The sequence below is a fragment of the Periophthalmus magnuspinnatus genome, chromosome 17 (genome assembly GCF_009829125.3).
Source record: "Periophthalmus magnuspinnatus isolate fPerMag1 chromosome 17, fPerMag1.2.pri, whole genome shotgun sequence".
In the NCBI taxonomy this organism is placed as follows: domain Eukaryota; kingdom Metazoa; phylum Chordata; class Actinopteri; order Gobiiformes; family Gobiidae; genus Periophthalmus; species Periophthalmus magnuspinnatus.
Genome location: NC_047142.1, coordinates 9,817,820 through 9,840,948, shown reverse-complemented (window position 1 = coordinate 9,840,948; position 23,129 = coordinate 9,817,820). Strand labels below are relative to the sequence as shown.

The following is a 23,129-nucleotide window of genomic DNA, read 5'->3' as shown; positions in this document are numbered from 1 at the left end:
GAACATAACATTGTTGATGACATGGAGACGGTTGGTGCGGTTGAAGTAACACAAGAGCCGCAGTGTATCTGAACAGACGACATGACATCACTGGACTCGGCTGCAGGGGAGGTGTGAAGGGGCTGGGGTCTCTGGGTTATTGGGGTGAGAGGGGAGGGAGAATACATGTCTTTGTGTTCGATGGACAACAGGACGGTCTCCATGACGACCGTCCCCTTACTTCTGAGCCCATCCTGAGTCAGAGGAACACTCTCGCTTCCTGTCTTTATGTGTCTGCGAGGACCGCACCTGATGGATGTATTCCTCAAGGTATCAAGTTATTCTCAATCTAAACCAAGGACAATGCAAGGTTTAACTTAAAAAGGAGGAGCTTGTTGAACTAGGGTCGTCAAAAGTATCGAAAATCAGACACTAAACGATACTAACGTTAGCACTGAAACTTATTACTCATTTGACCACTATAGAACCTACCTGGACGACTGAAAGATTACACAGATATAAGGAATATAAAAGAAAGTACTACCATTTAATGTTGAAAACCACATTCTATTGGCTAATCAGTATCGGAATTGGTATTGAGAATCAAGTCTATTCCTTAGTATTGAAATCAAGTTTGAAATTTTAGTACCGTGACACACTGAACTGAATTTTGCCCAATGAGGTTGCAAAGGGTGTCCACTTAGAGATAGCATGAAGATCTCAGTCACACCGGAGAAGCTTGGAGTAGATCCGCTGCTCCTCCACATTACGAAGAGCCAGTAGAGGTAGATCAGGAAGTGTCAAGATGATGGTAAATGTTGAGAGAAAATAAGACTACAATTGCCCAGAGATGTTTTGAACAGGTGTAAATATCACCGCTACAACTCAAAGTCCGAGTTCAAGGTTATCCTATAAACAAAATAGCGTTACTACATAGCCAACTAGGGTTGTTTTGTAATTAATAAATCTGATACTACACAGTAATTTCCTAAAGTAGGACATGGAGTTGAGAGCTGTTCCTTCAGTCGCTAAAAATCAAACTAATGACAGAGAATAATACGTTCATTTATCCTTTGGAGTGGAAGCAGAACTTTGGTAACATTAGCTGGAGACTTCCTGCCAACAGCGCGTGCTCAATCTTAGCTAATTCTGAATAATTAGCCACATGCTCTGAGGATAACCGTCTTTTATAATATCGCACTGGTACTCGTTCTCGGATTGGATTGAAAAAATATAGTATCAGAACAAGCATATGCCCAACTGCACCCTAGTGTTTACGAATAAACGGCAAACTGGTCTATAAGAAGCGCCCAAAGTTCTTTTTGTTTGCTAAGCTAAAGCTAAGCTCTTTTATGTTTCTCTATGGGATCTTTTCACTATAAGCTCACATGTGAAATCTGAGGCTCTGAGTGCTGTGTTTTGTCCTTTCACAATAAAAGTGTGTTTGACTACAGCTCGGTCTGATTCAGCAGCGCTCAATAGAAGAGGATAGAGTTACATCACTAACAACAAGAAGGTGCCCACAGCCATAGCACTAAAACAGAACTGTGACTTACAAAGGAACTAGGACAAGAAAAATAGCGCAAATGTGGGTACTGACAAGTTCTAGTAAGTATTTGGATTACCTTATCTGGACAAAGTGGGGAGATACTAGGGTTCTCAATAGTATCGAAAATTAAACACTGATCAATACTAAAACTACTGTCGAAAATAGATACTCAAAAGTCACATTCACAGGACAGAATGATCTTGAGCTGTATCAGAAATAGTATAAGACGCACAGACTAGTATACGCCCATGGACCACTATGGAATTTACCTGGATGACTGAGGGATTACACAGATATAAGGCCACATGGGAATATAAATGAAAGTACTACCATTTAATGTTGAAAATTGCATTCAATTGGCTAAATAAAGACCGTGGTAGTATCGAAAACATGAGCTAGGACAGCATTCACAACTTTCAAATAATGTACAAACTCACGCTACAAATACTGCAATATCCTGCACACATGTTACGAATATTCACTACCTACCTTCCTATTCAAGATTAAGTTATTTCTGTAATCCATATGAACAATGACTGAGACAGACGCTAATAGTGCTAACAACTTGCCACTGAACATCCCAGGCAAATATGGAGATGACGCTCAACAAGTTACAGAAGTGCACCTCAAAGTTTCATAAAATATACCTTCTGATTTTTTTTATTTACAGACAGTGAAATCAAAGCAGTACCAATTTTTTTCATGTGTCCCCAAGAGAAATATTGTATAAGCAACTCTTAAGATCAAATTGTGGCTGCTTTGTGCTGTCTGAATCTATCTACGTAAAGTATTTTTAGTCTGTGCGAACCTGGAAGTAAGGGTGGTGCTCCGTTAGCATGCTAGCTGCTGTTGGCATTATGGTGACTGCAAAACTCCGCTCTGAAAGCTGTGAGAAGCTCTTAAAAACTAGATGCTCAAATGCGAAAGTGAGGGATAAGTTTGAAACCGTACAAACAGCGTCCTTAACTATCTCGATGTGTTGAAATTTGATCATCATCACAGCGCTACAGTCTTCCAAGTCATTCCTGAAGCGAGCCATCTGTCGTGACCTCTGCATTCATCCAACACATGTGATGAGTCAGACCCCCTCCCCTCCTCCTCACAAACAGAGTGCATTATGGGCCGTGTAGCAGCACACACAGGAGTAAATTAAAAACAGCCTCCGTCATGGGCCAAACGCTGACTTGTTTCTTGGCGTTCGTTGTAAGCTGTTGCATTTTTGTTTCTCTGCTCCGAGTCAAAACCAGGTCACATTTTGTAACAGTTCAAGTTTAGAAGCACAGTTTATACTAGATTTCAAGAGTTATTTGTGAATTTAGCATTTTGTCTTTTTAGTTTTTCACTTACGGGTTTGCATGGGTACATAATTAGAGTTTTTTTGGCAAATGCTGTTTAAGCCAGATGTCCTTCTCGATACAGTCACTTCAGTCGGTTGGTGCAAAATAGAGCTTTTTCCTGATTTTTCTGACAAGCATTGCGATAGTGATTAGATTTTCGATTTTCTGTTTTCATTATAAGTAGGCCTGTCAGGAGGTAGGCCTATAAATATAATCAACTTATCGTTCAATACATTAAAAACATTTCAATACTTTTTGGGGGTCTGTATTTATCATTGGTACTTTTTCCTTGCACTAGTGGAAAGGTTTTTCAAAAAGGTATTTTACTGTATTACGATGAGAGGTAAACTAATACAAGAATCACATTTCAGAACATGCTTGTACACATCTAAACTACGGGGTTAACAGTTTTTACGCAGAATAAGATCGGAGATGTTGTTGTTTGTGGAGGAAATGATGGTACTTCACAAACTGAGGTGTTTCTGATTTGCCAATTGCATCCATTCAAATTGTGATTTTGATTTGATTGTGATTAATCTTGCAGCCCTAGTATAAAATGAAAAAAAAAAAAAAGATTAACTTTCATTACCAGACTAAAGATTAGTCACTTTACAGGAAAGCTAGCTTGTTGGCTAACAGCAGGGGCAGAAAAAGGACACTTTCATTGCTCACCATTGACACCTGACCCACACAGCTTTTGCCACCCACTACTGCAATTCCAAATGTTGTGATGTCATGTGCATAATCTCTACTGGAGCCTCATAGGGACATACTAGACCATCATGCATTCTCACATTGGGATTTACTGCTATGTCAGAATTTAGATACTAAGGAATAGACTCAATACTCAATATGCTCGATTCCTATGCCATGATGATAGTAAAAAACACTCTTTATTTAGACAACAGAATGTGATTTCCAACATTAAACCATAGTACTTTCTTTTATATCCCATGTGGCCTTATATCTGTGTAATCTCTCAGTCGTCCAGGTAGTTTCCATGCTAGTCTATGTGGTCTTCTGATGCAGCTTAAGATCATTCGAAAGATATTCAGTAAAGGTTCATTTCTGTCCTGTGAATGTGACTTTTTTTTAGAATCAAAACTTACTCAAATGTGCCAGTACTAGTTTTAGTATTTCATTTTCAGCACTTCTGACAACCCTAACAGCCAATAACATCCTCTATATAATGATTTTGCGATTTATGATTAGTTTAAACAGCAGAGGAAGTGACCTGACACCTCCATTCACACAGCTCAGAGCTCCATGTGTTTTTACTATAGCTCTGAGCTGTGAGACAGGACAGGACACAGCTGCCTGTCTCCCGTCCCCCATCCTTCAGCCTACAGGACACACATGGGAGACAAGCAAAATCACGTCGTTAATTTTGAAACGCCTTGACCCTCACACGTCTATAATATCTGGCTTTTCATATTTATAAAGCATTCTTGTGGCTTTAATTTCCTTTTAAACATGCCTTTGGTCACCTTGGGAGTGGGAAGTATTTCACGTTTTCAATTTTCTAACTTAAAATAATGTCGACATTTGGAAAACACACTTGGGGAAGGGGGATGAACAATAGCACAGTACAAATCCGGTTGTTTATGGACTTAAAATCTGGACAGGTGAAATCTGGACTTTTACCTATGATGCAACAATCTGGGCAAAATACAAACTGAACCATTTTAAGTCATCAGAAAAGACAACTTTGTATTAATGGAGTAATGAAAGTGTGAATGATGCAAAATACAACTCCAGGTATACATTTCTGATAAAGGGACAAAGCTAAAAAAAAAAGTAAATTTTGAACAATTTTTTAACAGTTTACCGGCAGCATTTAGTTATAAAAAGTTTGTTTACTGTATACAAGTCTGATAGATACCAAGCTAAAAGTGTAGTTTCACAGTCGTCTCATGACAGTCACACTGCAGCTAACAGCTAGCTGCTAACCCCTCCCTCCACCAACATTTAAAACACTAACAACTCCTCTGGGCATCTTTAGAGCCACACCGGGACTACATTTCCCATGATTACTTGGGTCAAAGGTTAGAGTCTCTCAAGACGAATGAAGCAGTTCATTTACATCGAGTAGGGGAGTTCGCAGTTATAGTACTATGAAAAATGAAGAGTGAACCCTGAAGTGACCTGCCTAGGGACACAAAGGGAGCAGATAGCTTTAGTTTACTGGAATTGTAATAAAAAGTAGTAGTAGTAGTAGTAGTAGTAGCAGCAGTAGTAGTAGTAGCCTTGTCTGTGTTATGAATTTTTAGTGTTCTGTATTATTCTATGTAATCCATTTTTCATATCCCTGATGCAGTGGAATGTTCTTCTCTCATGAAAGGAAAAAAAATGTGAATCTACTGAACCTTATTAAATTAGGAGAACATGTTATTGTTGTCTCACTTGTACCACTTGGTCTCTGCTGGACAGTGTATCAGAGTTCACTGCATGTGTTATTTCAAAGGTATGATAATAGAACAGAGTGCACATTGAGCAGCAGATGGCTTGTGTGGAGTTGGACGAAGGCAGTGCATTCATCTGAACTTCCTGCTGCTTCCTGTTGCCGTCACACCATATGCCACCTGTACTTAAAACTACAAACTGATTTAGTTGATACAATACAGTGATTGAGAGGCTAGTGTTTCTACCTCACAGCCAAGCCTTTGAGATTTGGAGATGGGTCATGGGTGAGGCTCTACGGTTTCCCATGCTGCCGACAGGTTTTCTCGAGTGTAGAGGACATAAAAAATGGACGATATTACACATTTAAATGTTTCCAAATATCCTTAAAAGTCCCATGTTACTCAATATTGACTCTTGTGAGCTTTAAACCATGTTATAATGCTGTTACCTCCTCAAAAACATACCTTGAGTTGTGTTTTGTTCCATTTACGCACATTTGATTAACACTTTATTATCTGTCTACATCTCCAAAGCTCAAAATGCTGTTCCACTTTGTGATGTCATCAAGCAGTAGTTTTCAAGTTAACAGTTACCTTTGATCTTTTGTCCCGTGGAGATTGTTAATTCCAGAGCTAAATTTATTCACATGAATCTAGTGAAGGTGCAGGGAGTTTACAAACCACAGTGGAGAAAAATTCTAATCTGTCAACTGTCAAAAGTTGTGGGAGTGAACACTTCTTCAGTTCTGGTCAGATTCCCATTGGACACTGCCTTATATCTATGTGAAGGGAGGAGCTAACTACACTGAAACTAAAAGACCTGTTGTTTACAGTTTCTAGGTCTATGACATCACAAGGTAGAACAGTATGTTTTCTATTTGAGAGAAGAATTCAACTTAAATATGCAGGGTTTGTGAGTTAAACGTGTGAATGAAACAAAACACGACTCGAGGTCTGTTTGTGATGAGGAAACAACATTATAGAGAAAATAGAGTAATTTGGGCCCTTTAACTAAACAAATAATAAAATATCCTGTGCTGAGATAGAAAAGATCTTGTTGTTTAGACCTCTGCAAACATGTTCTGTAAAGCATGGGATTGTTCCATTAGTTTATCAGATAATTTCAGTCTTTCCTGTTAATGCATCTGGAGTTTATAAAAATCACAACACTAGTCAGTAAAAACATGCACTTTTTTCCAAATTCGTGCAGCCCTACCACAAAAATCATGTAAACTGGACAATGCATCGAGCCTTTAGTCCAACCAGATCAACTGAGATGCCATTGTTTTCGAGAGTTTTTACCCATCACTTGCACAATTGAGCAACCTCCAAGTCTACTCCCACGCCGGAAAAGCCCGAGTGCGTTGGTCACAATGGACACTGCTCTGTCTGAGAGGCTCCCATTGTCCCCGGCCTGCCCAGGTTGGCTCGGGTCAGACCGTGCTGGCGGGGATTTGTGCCCTCCAGGGATCGGGCCTGGCTTTGGATCTGGGTCACCGCTGAGCCACGGTTGGGCCGCATGTGTCGCTGTTGCCAGGAAGCACGAGCAACACAATAACACAGGCATGGCATCTACACGAGGGCTCCACTCCCTATAAGGACACGCTGTGGGAAACGGGCCATAAGACAGGGATCAGCTGCTGTATAGTACGGCTGTGCAATTAATGTCATTTGAATTCCATCGAGATCCAATCATTTCAAAACGTCAATAGGGCTAAGAAATAAAAGGGCTACGGTACCAAAGAAGCAACAACCAAACAAAGAAAGAATGTAAAAGTATTGCCAATATCAGAAAATTAAAGTACTGAAGAACAGTTTAACTTGGTAGCCCCAGTTAATGATAGAAACACCCAATTTCAAAAGCTTCCCTGGTCCAGATACTGATGAATACATAGGTATATACAATAGGTCCCAAATAAAGTACCATTCAGATACCTGCTAGAGAAACTGCATCTCTGTGCTGTGCAGGTATAATACTCCCTACAACGGAAACATAGCTAGAGTGGACTGGACTAGACTAAAATGGACTATACTAGCACAATGACTTGAGGGTTTAGGTCTGACTGTACTGATGGTAAATAAACTTATCTTCTTCTCCAAACAAACATAATCTCCAGTGTATTACCAGAATATCAAGCCACTTATCCACCAAGGAGTCGACAGGGGCGACACAAGGGTCTGTTGTCCCTTGACCCGGGTCTTAGAGGCCCAGAATTGGACTCTCTTCCTATTCATTTATGGTAGAGGGGGGCCCATGTGAGGTTTCTTACCCCAGGCCCTCAAATTTCTGTCGACGGGCCTGCTCATCCTTAATGTTCTCCACTAGATCTTAGTTGTTTTCACTGAAAGCAAAGTACAATTATATAAAAGTTGTTTAAACATGGAACCTATTCAAAACATTAAAATTAAGCTGTCAGACACTAATCATTATCGTGTTATAATTGTTAATCGCAATTATTTTGGCCGTGCTATTCGTGCGACCATGTTCGTCCCATGCTTAAAAGGGCTACTTCAATAGATTCTGCATCAGTATCAATAATGTAAAAAAATAAAAATGTGCTTCTTTAATAGAGATAGCTACAACATTTTGTACACAGACACCAGAATTTTACATTTGTTAACTAATCTACTCATCTACATGGTGTATCCAGATGTTTTTGGGAGTGGTCACATGAAAAAACTGTTCTTATGATGATTTTACTTTTCATATTTGTTCCATAACTGTACTGCCATTGCACAAACTGACAATAGATAATGACTGACACCCATTAGCAGAGCCCTGACTAATGCCTCCCCTTTAGGCCAAGATGGAAACCATAGTCTTCAGTGACTCGTTTAAGATCTCAAATATCTCCCTCCCACTCATTGTATAATCAAGAGTCAGACATTTGTGCCATATTACGACGAGTGTCCCGTTACACAGATCCGGTGAAAAACAGGAGGTCTCACTCTGTTCCCATCTTCATACCACTGTGCTCATACTGTCCAGGCATACGATGAAAGTACGCGAGAGTGAGTTGTGCTAAACGTATACCAGACGTGCCATTGGACTTATGTAACAAGGCCCAGTTATTTCTAATGAGGAGCAGAGCCTGGTGAGAGGTGCTGCTGTGGATTGACTGTTATGGGAACTTTATATTGAAAACAAAATGGCTATGACACAAAAGTAGTAAATGTTGGGACAAATTGTACCCGCTCATTCCGCAATGACCTACTTTGAATAGAAAGAAAAAAGCAGCTTCGTAGTTTCATCTTTAGTACTTTGGATCAGACCTGGACGACGAACATAGCTTCATCTTATAACTTTTTTCGAGAATATTGTAGAAAGAAGAACGTATATTTCAATATATATTTAACTACTTCAGCTGCCCAAAGTCCTTCACATAAAAGTCAGCAAAAAACAAATACACAGATAGATGTACATAGGAAAAGTACAATAAAACACCAATATATCCTGTCTAGCTGGTATTAAATGCCAGGGAGAAGAGGTGGGTTTCAGTCTAGTCTTAAACTGCGTTAGACAGAGGATCTGACAGGCAGAGGGTGCTATTCCATAGTCAGTCCTCCGTCACTGTCCAATTTTATTATACTATGATGACAACAACTACTACTACAACTACATCATGATACTACGTAATAATAATTAGGCAGTCCCAAATAAAATCATGTTCTTTTCGCTAACTAGCCACTTATTCAAAGTAAGCTACATATCATTAGCTAGATCCCTGTCCAAACACAGATTCACCTTTAACATAATTTTACAGCTTAAAGCCAACCCAGAGATGTATTTTATTACAAACATACACCAACGCATTACCACGACCATAACTGTGCCATGCAACCCTATTTGGCTAGCTATGTAAAAAGACTAGCCATAGTGTCCAGTGAAGTAAAGTAGGCCTACCTGTGCAGTCGGGATCAAACAGATGGTGATAATGGTCATAGCCCTATCAGCATTTTTTTATATTCACTAATCTTTTTGTCACATTGCAGCTTCCGTATTGCTGACATATTGTAACAGGGGTGAGAGTGTGGACTCCCAAACACACATACACAAGGCCCTTAGGCATCTGAACTCAATCCCGGACATCCTGAACAGAGGATTAACCTGTCCCTGCCCTGTCTGCTCCTAACTCAGCACATTCACCACAAAACACCTGTTACTCAAACTGGCTAAAGGGGCTGTGTAATGCAGAAAAAACCCAAAAACCCTCATGTTGTTATGTTGTTTGTGCATCAAAAACACACCTGGAGCTTTCTTCATTTGCATATGTTTGGGTAATTCTGTGTCTGGTCTTTCTTGTAGGGATTCTTCTCTATTTTCACAGCATAAACTTTTAAATGTTTTAAATCCTTGAAGAACCTAAAAGTTAGAGTTAAGATTTAGCCTAGAACCGCTCTAGCTGCATCGCTCTGATTGGTCCAAACTGATCACATGGTGCACATTTCTGTCGTCGCTAACTTTTATTCAGGATATAAATGTAAAAAATTATATTAGCCCAATGAGCACAGGGTCACAAGTAATTGAAACAGTACAACACCAGTTTTTATTACGCTTTAGTCAGTGTTTTTACTACACTTCTGATTGTGATAATGTTCAAACTGACTTCTTAAAAGGAGTAGGCCTATGAAATAAAATAATACAAATTTTACTTTTAGAACTAGCGCTGGGTGGGCATTTTTGGTTTCTATTGTGACCAAATACTTTATATGAACTAACAGTTTGAGGTACTCTCACTACTACCTCAATAACAGCAGGAGTAGCAGTTAAGAGTACAGATTTGTAGTACATTAGCCACCTGTTGTTCTGTCTACTTTCACCTGGAGTGCTCTTGCGGCAAACAGTTTGTGTCGAAGTATTATCCAATCAGACGTAGCCACTGATGTCACCGGGCGGATTAATCCATTGGGAATGCGTCCAATCAGAAAGCAGATCTGGGTTTGTGGAGCAGATTTTGGCCGGCGCTCTCCTCCAGGCTAATCGCTCCTGATCACTTCTCCTGTCCAGCCATTGTCTTTGAGATTTGAATTGTCGTGCTGTTGTGAAATGTTAACTTCATTGTGCAAAGTTAGACAGGCTTTAGTGTTTATACTGCATTTTAAACTGGCTACTTGTTTCATGAAGCTGTTATTACGTTGCCTGGGATGTTCCACAGTATGACATGAACTTGTCTCTCTTGCCTGTATTCATTTACAGGTGTTTTTATTGTCAGAAAATACTTGTTATGATGGGCACACACGCTCCACAAAGGATCACACATGCTCCATTCCAGGTCCCCCTTGAAATTCACACAATTATAAGCATTTGTATTGTAGAACTGTGACATAATTTCTATTCGTAAATGTTGGGCCAAGCCTTTTATGAAACTTATGTAATATTCACGAGAGAAATGAGAGCGCATTCAATATTTCTTTCTGTTGAATGGACTGAGAATCATGGGATATCAGTGGTGGAAGAAGTACTCAGTTTTGTTACTTAAGTTAAAGCGCAGAGACAGGAGCAAAAAAATAAATAAAAGTATCACATGAAAAAATCTACGTAAATCATAATACACGTTTAAAAATAACTTAAAGAGTAGAAGTATTTTGAGGACTTTGTTAAAGCTTCAAATGTAGTGATATTGATGAAGATTTGTGCTGTATTTTGTTCAAAAGAAACAATTTGATCTATAGTTTTTTTCTAGCTGTTTTTATCTGTATATTTTGTTTGCTCAGACTATGAACATTTTAAAATAAACCTTCAGCCTTTTTAGCAGGTCTTAAACAATCATAAAAATACTTAAGCACAGTACTTGACTACTTTTACTTCATTACGTTCCACCACTGTGCTCTATGTAGTTTACCTTTACCGTAGTGCTGCCACAAGACAATGCACTATAGATCCAAGAGCCTGTAAAAAGTTTGTGAGTCTTTTTAATATTAACAATATGTGTCAGTCTTATACTTGTGTAATGTACCAAAAACTATCCCTTTTCTCAGTTGTGGTTTGCAAATGGTGAGTAAACTAAAAACACACTTTGTCAAATACTCTTACAGCAACAATAAGTCTTACACACACCCTCAGGACACACGGAGCACTATTTTTCCCAAGCTGATTTCCATACAGTTCATATGTAAACCAGAGCATCTGCTGCACTGCGCGCTCCACCACTCTCCCCCTCTCTTTCTCTCTCTTTCCTTCTCCCTATGCCTCCCTCTCTCCCTCCCTCACCCTGGATCACAGCCAAAACTGTGTAGCGCACTCAAAGTCAACAAGTGAGACTGGGTGCTCCTGGATTAGCTCTGAACAAACAGATTTTCTATGTAGGCGATTTGCTTGGATTGGCGCGATTCGAGTTATGTTGTCTTGAGTTTGTGTTGGGTAAGCTCCAGACTTAAAGATACTGGTTTAACTGTCAGTACAACAGAGATAACCCTTTTATAAGGCTATGCTGTACAAGGGTTGAGACAAGTGCAACAAGATATGGAGGCTAAGAGAAAAGTACAACAAAACTATTTTTATTGGATAGTAGTAATAATGATAAAAGCTACAATTCTGTCAGGCAAGTAAACCTAAAATTTACCTGTGGAGCTGCCGATTATATGTATTTTTTTCTTTCTCAGTTGTCAGCCCGTGAACGCACTATCCAAGCATTGATCTGTTAACTTCACGAGGCTGATAGCTGCGCTCCTAATAACCCATTTAAGAGCACTCTGACTCCCAGGATGACAGACACTAAAACAAAGTGTTCTAAGGGAAAGTGAAAGGCTGGGGACCCTGAAAAGAAAAAAAAAATCCATTGGAGATCAACTTGAAAACTGAGATTCACTTTAGAGAAATCTGAATTTGTCGTCATTCTGTGAAATCCAAAAATAAACAGGAAGACCGTCTGGATTACCACTTCTTTATACAGTCTAGAGCAGAGGTGTCAAACACATTTTCACCGAGGGCCACATCAGCAAAATGGCTGCCCTCAAAGGGCCAGATGTAAAATAAATCTAACTACTTTTTAAACTTTTTAATTAACTGTTTCTGTATTTATGGCTTATTCAAGTTACAAATATTGCGTATGCATTTGCCTAGATGTAAAGATATGGCTGTGTAACTGTGTATCTCCTGATAATATGACATTTTAAGACCATCATACCTTTTAATTTACCCTGTCAAGGGCCACATAAAATGATGTGGAGGGCCACATTTGGCCCCCGGGCCTTGAGTTTGACACATGTGGTCTAGAGTCTATATACTGATAATGAGAACGTGTACGTGCCCTCTATCTGCAGGTTAAGACACTGGCAACGCAGGTTCAGTGATTGCAGTAACTTTTACAGTAACAGCGCAAGTACATAGTGTCTCAAGCTATATGCAGGTCTTACATTGTACCTCCAGCTGTGTAAGTTGGGCAGGTGTGTGTACTGAACAAGCAGCACTGTACAAAGAGCCCGTGACTGCGGAGACTACACCAGGAGCAGGTAGAGAAGGGCTTTTCCCTCCTGCGCTCCCTGGACACCTGCTCGCGCTGTGCAAAGACGCCGATACACTAAACAAACTGTAAAATTATAGGCTCACAATCTGGTTTTGATGTGGTTGTGTTTATGAGTGAACAGGTGTAGTGGCATTCGGTTTAGATAAGCAAATCTCAAAACAAGAACGACAGCACTTCATCCAAGCAGGCAGACGAGAGAGGTGAAGCGTCTAGCCCCGGGACACAAAAACAATATGTAATACAAGCAACAAGGAAGGGCCTGATAGTGGTTAGGTTCGTCAGTCAACTACTAGATAGAAATAAATGAAGTATAATTTGAAGTAACTCAGTGAGGATGAAGAATACATGTATACAATAATGCAGCTAAATAGACTAGCCAGAAAGGACTTCAGAAATTGGACAAAAATGACTGCAAAACACAGCTAAATTAATCTCAACCCAAACTCTGGAATGTTCCACGGTATGGCATTTACTACAGTGACTAGCGTTTATTCAATTATAGGTATTTTTACTGGCCATAACAACATACAGGGTCACCTCTCCACAGATCTCACCTCTAACTTGACCTGCTCACCTCCAAAATGATTACATATATAAGTTTAATACCATACTGTGGAACATTCTCCATGGAGGCAAGCAGGTGGCTCTTATACAAAAGTTCATCTTTAAAGAGCCCGTATTACGCAGTTTTCTGATCTATGTTATAATGTTGTTTCCTCATCACAAACAGACCTGGAGTTGTGTTTTGTTTCATTCACATGTTTAACACACAAACTCTGCATATTTAGGCTGAAAACACTCTGTTCCCCCTTGTGATGTCATCATGGGGTAATACAGGAAGTGTTCCACTGTGTTTTTAACCTCCATACAATTTCACTAGAATCCTTTGGATTATTTTAGTGCTGGAATAGCCAATCTCTACTGAACTAAAGATAAAAGGTAGCTGTAAACTTAAAAAATACTACTTGATGACATCACAAGGTGGAAAAGAGCATTTTGAGCTTTGGAGATGTAACAGACTAATAATAAAGAGTCACTCAAACATGTGTGAATGAAACGAAGACAAAATGAAGAGAAAAATGCAATAATATGTGCATGATGAACACCCGAACAGCCAAATATTTCACCAGAAGCAAGTAAAAATAACAAAACGTATATTTGAAATAACCTGAATGAGTACCACTGCATAACATTTGACTTATAAACAAACTCAATCCAACTACTACTCCCTATGAGACCCAGCTTCAAACGCAGACGGCTGCTGGAGCGTTCTGATGATGCAACCTGTTCGCAAGTCCAAAAAAAAAGAAAAAAAGAAAATAAAAAAACAGAAAAAGAAGGGAAAATCACACTGGCCCGTCGCACACACTCCCCCCTCCCCTCTCTAAACAATGACATCACCTCTTCCAGGAGCATGCAGGCGGCAGCAGCGGGCTTCACACGGGAAGGACAATACAATCTGTTGCATTGTAAGCTTGGCTCTTAAACGCATGACGGAGTGGAAAGATAAATGAGAGCAAACCGACAAGCGAGTACGGCTGTCTGAAGTACTCAAAATCAGAAAATAGATACTCATTTGAGCAGGTATCGATAATAAAAAAAGTCACATACGCAGGACAGAAATTAACGTTTCCTGAATGATCTTGAGCTGAACCACACAGACTGGTATTGTGGTATTGGAATCGGTATTGAGTATCGAGTCTAGTCGAGTTTGAAAGGTTAGTATCGTGCCAAAACTACAGTAAAGATGGAGGAAAAACAATAGAAATGAAGTTTGCTTTGGAGAGAGAGAGAAGTAGAGAAAGTTAAGTGCTTTTGTCTTGTTGGGGTAGACAAGATATGAACATGACACTAAATTAAAGGTGTATTATGTAACTTTTATGGTGGAGGGGATGCTTTCACAGAGATGTTATGAATGAAATGTTCCGTAGTAGAGTGCTGAACGTCTTTAACTTTTTATTCACGTAGAGGTGTTTTTATTGCTCAAAAATGTCTTGTAAAACATGTATTATTTTTTTACTCTGAGTGGGCTTGCCACTCCACAGATCAGACCTGTAACTTGGCCTGGTAGCGTTAAATTCTTAGCTAGTTAATAGTTAATGCCATACTGTGAATCATGTGCCAGTAAAGTTACATAGTGTACCTTTAAGACGATTTCTACATATTAATATAAGTTATAGTCAATAGTATGAGTCCTAGTTTAAAGTTTAAAGACAGGTTAGAGAACTTTTTCACCAAAACTCAGTTAACACAATTATATTTAAGATTTGGCTAAACATCTTGGCTAGTTTTGTCTAGTTTTATAATGTCTGAGTAATCCCTCGGTCGTCCAGGTCTGATCCATAGTAAAAGCCAAAGTTTGTCCAGTTGACAGATGTAACTTTGGCTTTAACTAGTTTTTATAATACACAGAATCATAATAAAAGTTTATATTTTTACTTCCTGGTTGGGCATGGGCAGCAGATGTGACATACGCAGAGGTATTTCCAGTTCTGTTGCCTAGCAGCCGTACTGTAAACATGGGATCAAACTTGTCTAAATGACAGATAAAAATAGATGGCAGCATTTTTTATTTAGTGAAATGAAGGAAAAACGAACAGAGTTTTGTCTTCACGGAAAAGTTAGCAACAACTAGAATGCTAACTATGCACTTCCTGATTATCAGACAATAAAATGTTTTTAGAATGATGCAGACAGTAGGCAACACAGAGGACTTATTTTGACTTCAAGAGCTGCTTGTACTGGGGCAAGACAAAACTTTTGCTCAAATGGGGGAAAAAAATGAGTACAGCGTCTTGCAATATATCCATAAACTGTTTATATATATAAATGGACAGTGCTAACCTGCTAGCTGCTGCGTAAAAAGAAGAGAGCATGGCCTTAGCATGGAAATCCAGTTTGAAATGTTAGTCACACTAGAGCAAAATAACAGCAGCTACAGGAATATTCAGCCTTTCCAGGATTAGTCACTTAGCTCCTGTACTGTCTCTATCCACCATTAACGTGGAAGGTCCAAAGGTCGAACCACGCCTCCTGCCGTCTCCCGGCAACCCGTGCCACCCTGGTTGCGGCTAACAACAGGAAGTGCTGGTTTCCATGGCGACCAGTCCCTATCAATAATGACAGTCCTTATCAACAAACACCTGTGCACGGTTCAATCAGGTTGAATATAAAACAAGTACTCCACCTGCTTACGTCATACAGTCAGTCTTTTATTTAGTCCTTTATAATTAAATAGATGCTGGAGTGAGTTTTTGGTGGAATATTTTTTGGTCATAAATCTTTACAAAAAACTTTGGTTTATAGGTACAGTATGTAACTTTCTGGAGGTGGCATGTCACTGGTATGATTAGTTAAAATCATACTACATAGAAACGATTTGCTACATTTTTCAGTGCAATCAAAGCTTCCTAAAAAAAAAACATGCTCATGTCTATTTTATGGCTAAAAAGTTACATACTGTGGCTTTAAAAGTTTAAAAACATTGCATAATAGGTTTAAGTTGCTATCATCCAATCGCATAGCCTGCCTTTGCATTTCAACCAATCACCTTTCACGTCATTAATACGCACTTTCTCTCCCCTCCATCATACTGAAGTTTCAGCTACATCCATCCACCCTCCTCCACTCCGTCTTCACGCAGCAGCAGAAGCATCAGCCTCCACAGCCTCTCCATCTGCTCCACTTCATGATAATGTTACGATACAAAAATTTCAAACTCGATTTCAAGACTAAGGAACAGACTCGATACTCAATACTGATTACGATACCACGATGATAATAAAAACACACATTTTTAAGACAATGTAATGTGATTTTCAGCATTAAATAGTAGTACTTTCTTTTATATTCCCATGTGGCCTTATATCTGTGTAATCCCTCAGTCGTCCAGTAGGTTCCATAGTGGTCCATGGGTGTATACTACCGTAGTCTATGTGTCTTATACTTGTTCTGATACAGCTCAAGATCATTCTAAATCATCATCATTCTATTCAGGAAAAGTTCATTTCTGTTCATTTTTTAGTATCAATATCTGCTCAAATGAACATCTAGTTAGTACATGATTTCCGATACTTCTGACGACCCTAAACAGTTTAAACGCCTCACATACAAACACCCAGCGTATGGGTAATCAATAACGTTCTATCTCCTCTCAGTTCAACACTAAATCCATACAAGAAAAAGTAGTAGTAGACATTCTGGTGTGGGTCGTTTAGGGTGATAGAGATGGAGGGGAGGCAGGAGAGGAAGAGGGGGTGAAGGGGAGGAGCCAAATACTAAACCAGGTTAGGTAAGGACACTCTGTCACGGGAACACTGCAGCAAGAAGAAAACAGCTAAACAAACCTGAAATGCTCTGAAGGCCTCGGAAATTTACAAAACACTTTATCCTGAAGGGCATTTGTTATATTTTGAACGGTGACTGGCGAAGGCTGCACCTATGTAATATGGTCTGGTTTTTGGCGTGTTATATTTATCTTGTAATTATAGCTTAAGCCTTTCAAGTTAAATTAGTCCACGTAAGCAGCTAACAGGGTCAAAATGAGACCGCTGTGTGCTGTTGCTTCTAATTATAATACGCTTTTATTGTCTGCAAATCAGGTACAGTGGCTTTAAGATATATATTTAAAACAATGGGGTCAGGGTAAAGTTGCATAGTTGTAACAAAATGGCTGCCCAAAAAAACAAAAAAAACAAAAAAATAAAATAATAATAATAATAATAATAATAATAATAATAATAATAATAATAATAAATACACACATAATAAATTAAATAAATAAAAAAATCCTGATTATATTTACCAAACAAAAAAAAAAAGTATCCTTCAAAGCCCTGTGTGATGTGTATACAGTCAGGGGGAGGGGTTATAGTGAGGGGTCATATATAAAGTGTAAATGGAGGATCTGGGTCAGGAGTGCCATGGTACTTCTCAGTGTGTTTAAGTGTTTAAGTGTGTGTGTGTGTGTGGGGGTGTGTGTGTGTGTGTGTGTGCGTGCATGATGTCTTTGAGTAATGTAAATAATGCAGCCGGCCATGTGACCCCGATTTTAGCGGCAGAGAGGAGAATAAGATGTATAGGAATATTAGAGAAGACTGACGAGACATATAGAGCTGCATGAACGAGATCAAAAGGAAATCACAGTTTGAAGGGTCCAAGTCATACCTTTCTACGCAACAAAACCTCGTGTGCTATATGTCAAAATAAACTGCTCACCTGCTGGTTTAAACCTCTACAAATATGTTCTGAAATGCATGGGATTCTTGTATTAGCAGTTTAGATTTCAGACTTGCATGTTGCATCCATGAATATTTAAACTGAAAAGAGTCATATACTATTTTTTCAGCATTTAGACTAACCAGAAATTTGCATAAATATATTAGGTGTACAAATCTATAAAACTATTGATAATGATGGATATATTGGTCTACATAACCATCACCATATTACACTCACACAGTACTACAGGTAATATGGAGATGTCCTGCCAATGAGAACAACAATACGCACATGTTGGTGTTAATAAACCAGCAACAGTACATTTTATTTTCTATACTCAGTCTTGCTCAAGAGCACAGCAACGGTATCTAATTGTGATATCAGGGATTGAACCAGTGACTTAATATACATTTAACTTAATTTTCTGTACTCAATCTCGCTCAAGAGCGCAACAGTACTATGCAATTCTGGTATCAGACATTGAACCAGCAACTTTAGCTTTCATTCTATGCACCCGGTCTCGCCCAAGAGCATAACAACAGTCTGCAGTTCTTGTATCAGCGATTGAACCAGCAACCTTTTAAACAATACATTTCATTGTATGTGCCCAATAACACAACAACAATATGCATTTCTGGTATCAGGGATTGAACCAGCAACTTGATATATGATATATTTCATTCTCTGTACTCAGTCTTGCCCAAGAGCACAGCGACAGTATGCAGTTTTGGTGTGCGGGGATTGAACCAGCAGCTTATACTTCTCCTGGTTTGAACCTAGCTGGAGTAGTGGAGCAACCGTGTGTATGTTTGCAGTCAGCTGGTAAAATCACTTCCTCTCTCTCCTCTCTCTTTCCCTCTCTCCTCCTCTCCCTCTCTTTCTTCTCCCCCTCTCTTCTCCTCTCCTTCTCCTCTCCCTCTTTTCCTCCCTCTCCCTCTCTTTCTCCATACAAGGCGGAGGTGCAGGGGAAGGCTGGGAAACTCCAAGTCCAAAAACCTGAAATGTGAAACCGGACTGTGGGATCAACATATGCAGCTCCTGCAATAAAGACACAGACAGATCCACAACACTGAGCAGAGTGGCACCACCACAGAGACCAGCAAACACATGGACACATTTCAAATACTAGCACTAGCAGTAGTAGCAGAAGTAGCAGTAGTAGCAACAGTAGTAGTAGCAGTAGTAACAGTAGCAGTAGTAGTAGCAATAGTAGCAGTAGTAGTAGTAGTAGGAGTGAAAACTGGTATAAGTTGCATTCTTTATAGTCTCAAAGCCTTTCAACAAGTTTTACATCTACTTAAAGCCACAGTACGCAACTTTTTTTAGCAAAAATCTAAGTTATTTTTTTCCATTTTGATATAAACAAAACATAAACAAGTGTCCTTACAATGAGCAGGCTTGCATCTCCACAAACCTGACTCTTACTTGGCTTGGAAGAGAGCCTCCTCCTGCTTGTTACCATGGAGATGTTGTTCCTTTGGCTAGAATATTCCACAGTATGGCATAAAACTCATCTATTTTCATGGAGTATGGATTTAACTTTCCACGGAATCACACAGGTAACGTGACACCTTTATAAAGTTACACACTGTACCTTTAATATTTTGAAGTAGCAATATCTGAGTCTGTTAAGATAAATCTTTATTTCTCCCACAGTGGTGAAATTCCAGTGTTGCAATGCAAAGTTCAAAGCAAAAACAGTAGAAGAATGAGTACATGTAATCTTTAGTAGTAGTAGAGGTGAAAAGAACTCGTAAGTTAAGTATTAGAAGTTGTAATGGTAGGACAAATGATTCAAGTATTAAGTGGTTAATATTAAAGTATTGGTAGTATAAATATGGCGGCTGTTTTGTAGTATATGTAGCAGTAGTCATTTCTACCCCAAACTTGCTGTGTACTTTTACTTGTGGATAAAGTATTACTTGTATTTGTATTAGTTCTTATATAGTACACAGTAGCAATAAGTCGTAGTCGTAGGAGCAAGCTGATCCATGCCTCTATTCAATAAATGTTTTGTAATACTTTAAAGTCCACTATGGGTTTACTAGTAATATGTCCAGCACCCAAAAAGTTGTATTACCATTCCTCAAATACTGTACACATTTGTAGTAGTAATTAAATTCCAGCTGTATAGTTTGAGTTCACAGGCGAGTGGATGGCTAATGTGGAAATCAATAGTCTTTAGATGCTATCAGTGAGCTGTGTTTTAAAATGGGAGCTTTATGTGGATTGTCATGTGACTAGTGCCAGCCAATCAGCACGCAGGATACAGGAGGGGGCTTTCCACCAAAATATAACATAGTGATGAAAAGTACAAAAAGGATATTGGAGTTTTAAGAGAGATCTGATTTAGCCCTGGTTTAGTCCTGCCTTAAACCTGGTTTAGTCCTAGTTTAGTCCTGGTTTAGTCCTGGTTTAGTCCTGGCTCAAACCTGGTTTAGTCCTGGTTTAGTCCTGGTTTAGTCCTGGCTCAAACCTGGTTTAGTCCTGGTTTAGTCCTGGCTCAAACCTGGTTTAGTCCTGGTTTAGTCCTGGTTTAGTCCTGGTTTAGTCCTGGTTTAGTCCTGGTTTAGTCCTGGCTCAAACCTGGTTTAGTCCTGGTATAGTCCTTGCTCAAACCTGGTTTAGTCCTGGCTCAAACCTGGTTTAGTCCTGGTTTAGTCCTTTGTTTAGTCCTTGCTCAAACCTGGTTTAGTCCTAGTTTAGTCCTGTCTCAAACCTGGTTTAGTCCTGTTTTAGTCCTGTCTCAAACCTGGTTTGGTCCTGGTTTAGTCCTAGTTTAGTCCTGGTTCAGACCTGGTTTAGTCCTGGTTTAGTCCTGGCTCAGACCTGGTTTAGTCCTGGTTTAGTCCTGGTTTAGTCCTGGTTTAGTCCTGGTTTAGTCCTGGTTTAGTCCTGGTTTAGTCCTGTCTCAAACCTGGTTTAGTCCTGGTTTAGTCCTAGTTTAGTCGTGGTTCAGACCTGGTTTAGTCCTGGTTTAGTCCTGGCTCAGACCTGGTTTAGTCCTGGTTTAGTCCTGGTTTAGTCCTGGTTTAGTCCTGGTTTAGTCCTGCTGTAGTTCTGCTTCTCCAGGTTAGAAACATTTCAGTATCACTGTTTCTACCTGCGTCAGTGGGTGTGGTCCAGGAGCTGCAGTATCTGGATCAGTCTGAGTTAAGTCAGTTTAGCCGTGCAAAACTTGAGTTATTCAGAGTTGAGTTTGGTTAAGTCTGGGTTTAAACTGAACTAAAAATATCCATTTTGGATACAAGGCACAGGTGTAAAATATCTAGTAAGTTATAGGATGATCAAATGTATCTCAACAAAATCTAAAAAATGCTGTAATTATCACAAAAGCTGTACTTAGGCCTGGTCTACTGAAAAAGACCAAAACATCTAGTCTCCATGGGGTCTTCTTATGTCCTATTTAACCTGGCAACCCTGTAGATTATGGTCTATCTCTACATACATGTTGAGAAATACACAAGGTAATCTTTAATCTTACAATAAAGGCAAGGCAAGTTTATTTGTACAGCACAATTCGTACACAAGGTAATTCAAAGTGCTTTACAGAATAAGAAAGACATTAAAATCACACAAATCAAAACATAAATAATCACAAATAATCATCATAAAATTAACATTAAAAGAGAAGAGTGCAGAATAGAAACCTTTCAGTCGTATGCACAGATAAACAGAACCGTTTTGAGCCTGGATTTAAACATTGTCAAAGTAGAGGCCTGTCTCACATCTTCAGGAAGACTGTTCCAAGTTTTAGCTGCATAAAACTTAAATGCTGACTCCCCATGTTTAGTCCTGACTCTGGGCACCAGCAGGAGGCCGGTCCCTGAAGTCCTCAAATTATTGCCATAAGTCATGTTACCCTCCCCAAATAGTTCAGCGGTGAAATGGTGTAGTTTGGAGTTCATAACAAAGTAATAGAATACAAACAAATGGAATAAGTCCCTCATAACATGGTCTCGACATGAGCCTACAGTGAAGACACAAACAGACCTTCAACAGTGCACCTCCTAAAGCCTCCTGACACCACCCGCACACTGAGGTGTGCTCCATGAAGACTGGACTGAGGCAAGAGAGTTCTGCAGCCTGATGATGTTTATGTGGAAAAGAGCGCTGAGCACTACGAAATGACAATACTGTAAATATGTCAGTCCCCTGAGTGTGCACTCCATCAGCTCACTCCATCAGCTCACTCCATCAGCTCACTCCATGAGCACACTCCATGAGCACACTCCATGAGCACACTCCATGAGCACACTCCATCAGCTCACTCCATGAGCACACTCCAGCAGCTCACTCCATGAGCACACTCCAGCAGCTCACTCCATCAGCTCACTCCATGAGCTCACTCCATCAGCTCACTCCATGAGCACACTCCAGCAGCTCACTCCATGAGCACACTCCATGAGCTCACTCCATCAGCTCACTCCATGAGCACACTCCAGCAGCTCACTCCATGAGCACACTCCATGAGCACACTCCATCAGCTCACTCCAGCAGCTCACTCCATGAGCACACTCCATGAGCACACTCCATCAGCTCACTCCAGCAGCTCACTCCATGAGCACACTCCATCAGCTCACTCCAGCAGCTCACTCCATGAGCTCACTCCATGAGCACACTCCATCAGCTCACTCCAGCAGCTCACTCCATGAGCACACTCCATCAGCTCACTCCAGCAGCTCACTCCATGAGCTCACTCCATGAGCACACTCCAGCAGCTCACTCCATGAGCACACTCCATCAGCTCACTCCATGAGCACACTCCAGCAGAGTTCAGTCCCATCTTCATGTTGACTTTTCTAAAACATCTTGACTAGACTGCATGCTCCAAACCCGAGCCCAGCAGACAGAGACACAGCAGACAGAGACAGCAGACAGAGACAGCAGACAGAGCGCGGACACATCTCCCGGGATCTCGCTCACAAACGTGAACTTCGCCTCTCCCGCGGCCACAGCCGCCCCGCGTGCACTCACCTTCGGATAACTCCAGCTCCAGCTCGGCCAGCCGGGCCCGGACCTCAGAGGGAAGAGCCACCGAGTCCCGGTCCGCCATTCCGCCGGTAAAAACGCCTCCTTCTCCGGGGTTTTCACTCCACGAGGCTCCGCTTAATCCCAAATATCCACAGAGAGAAGAGTGTCCAGACTCAGACTGAGAGTGGAGCCGCGCTGCTCC

General features: G+C 40.1%; 1 protein-coding gene across 4 annotated transcripts in view; it reads right to left on the bottom strand.

Annotated features, from left to right (window-relative positions):
* LOC117385112 (disco-interacting protein 2 homolog C) overlaps nucleotides 1–23,129 on the bottom strand; it is a 153,288-nt gene extending 130,159 nt beyond the window's left edge. For all 4 annotated transcript variants that reach the window (XM_055228303.1, XM_055228304.1, XM_033982381.2 and 1 more), the window contains exon 1: nucleotides 22,931–23,129. In XM_055228303.1, the coding sequence (XP_055084278.1) occupies nucleotides 22,931–23,009 (79 nt within the window). In that variant the 5' untranslated portion in view covers nucleotides 23,010–23,129. The remainder of the gene's footprint in view (nucleotides 1–22,930) is intronic.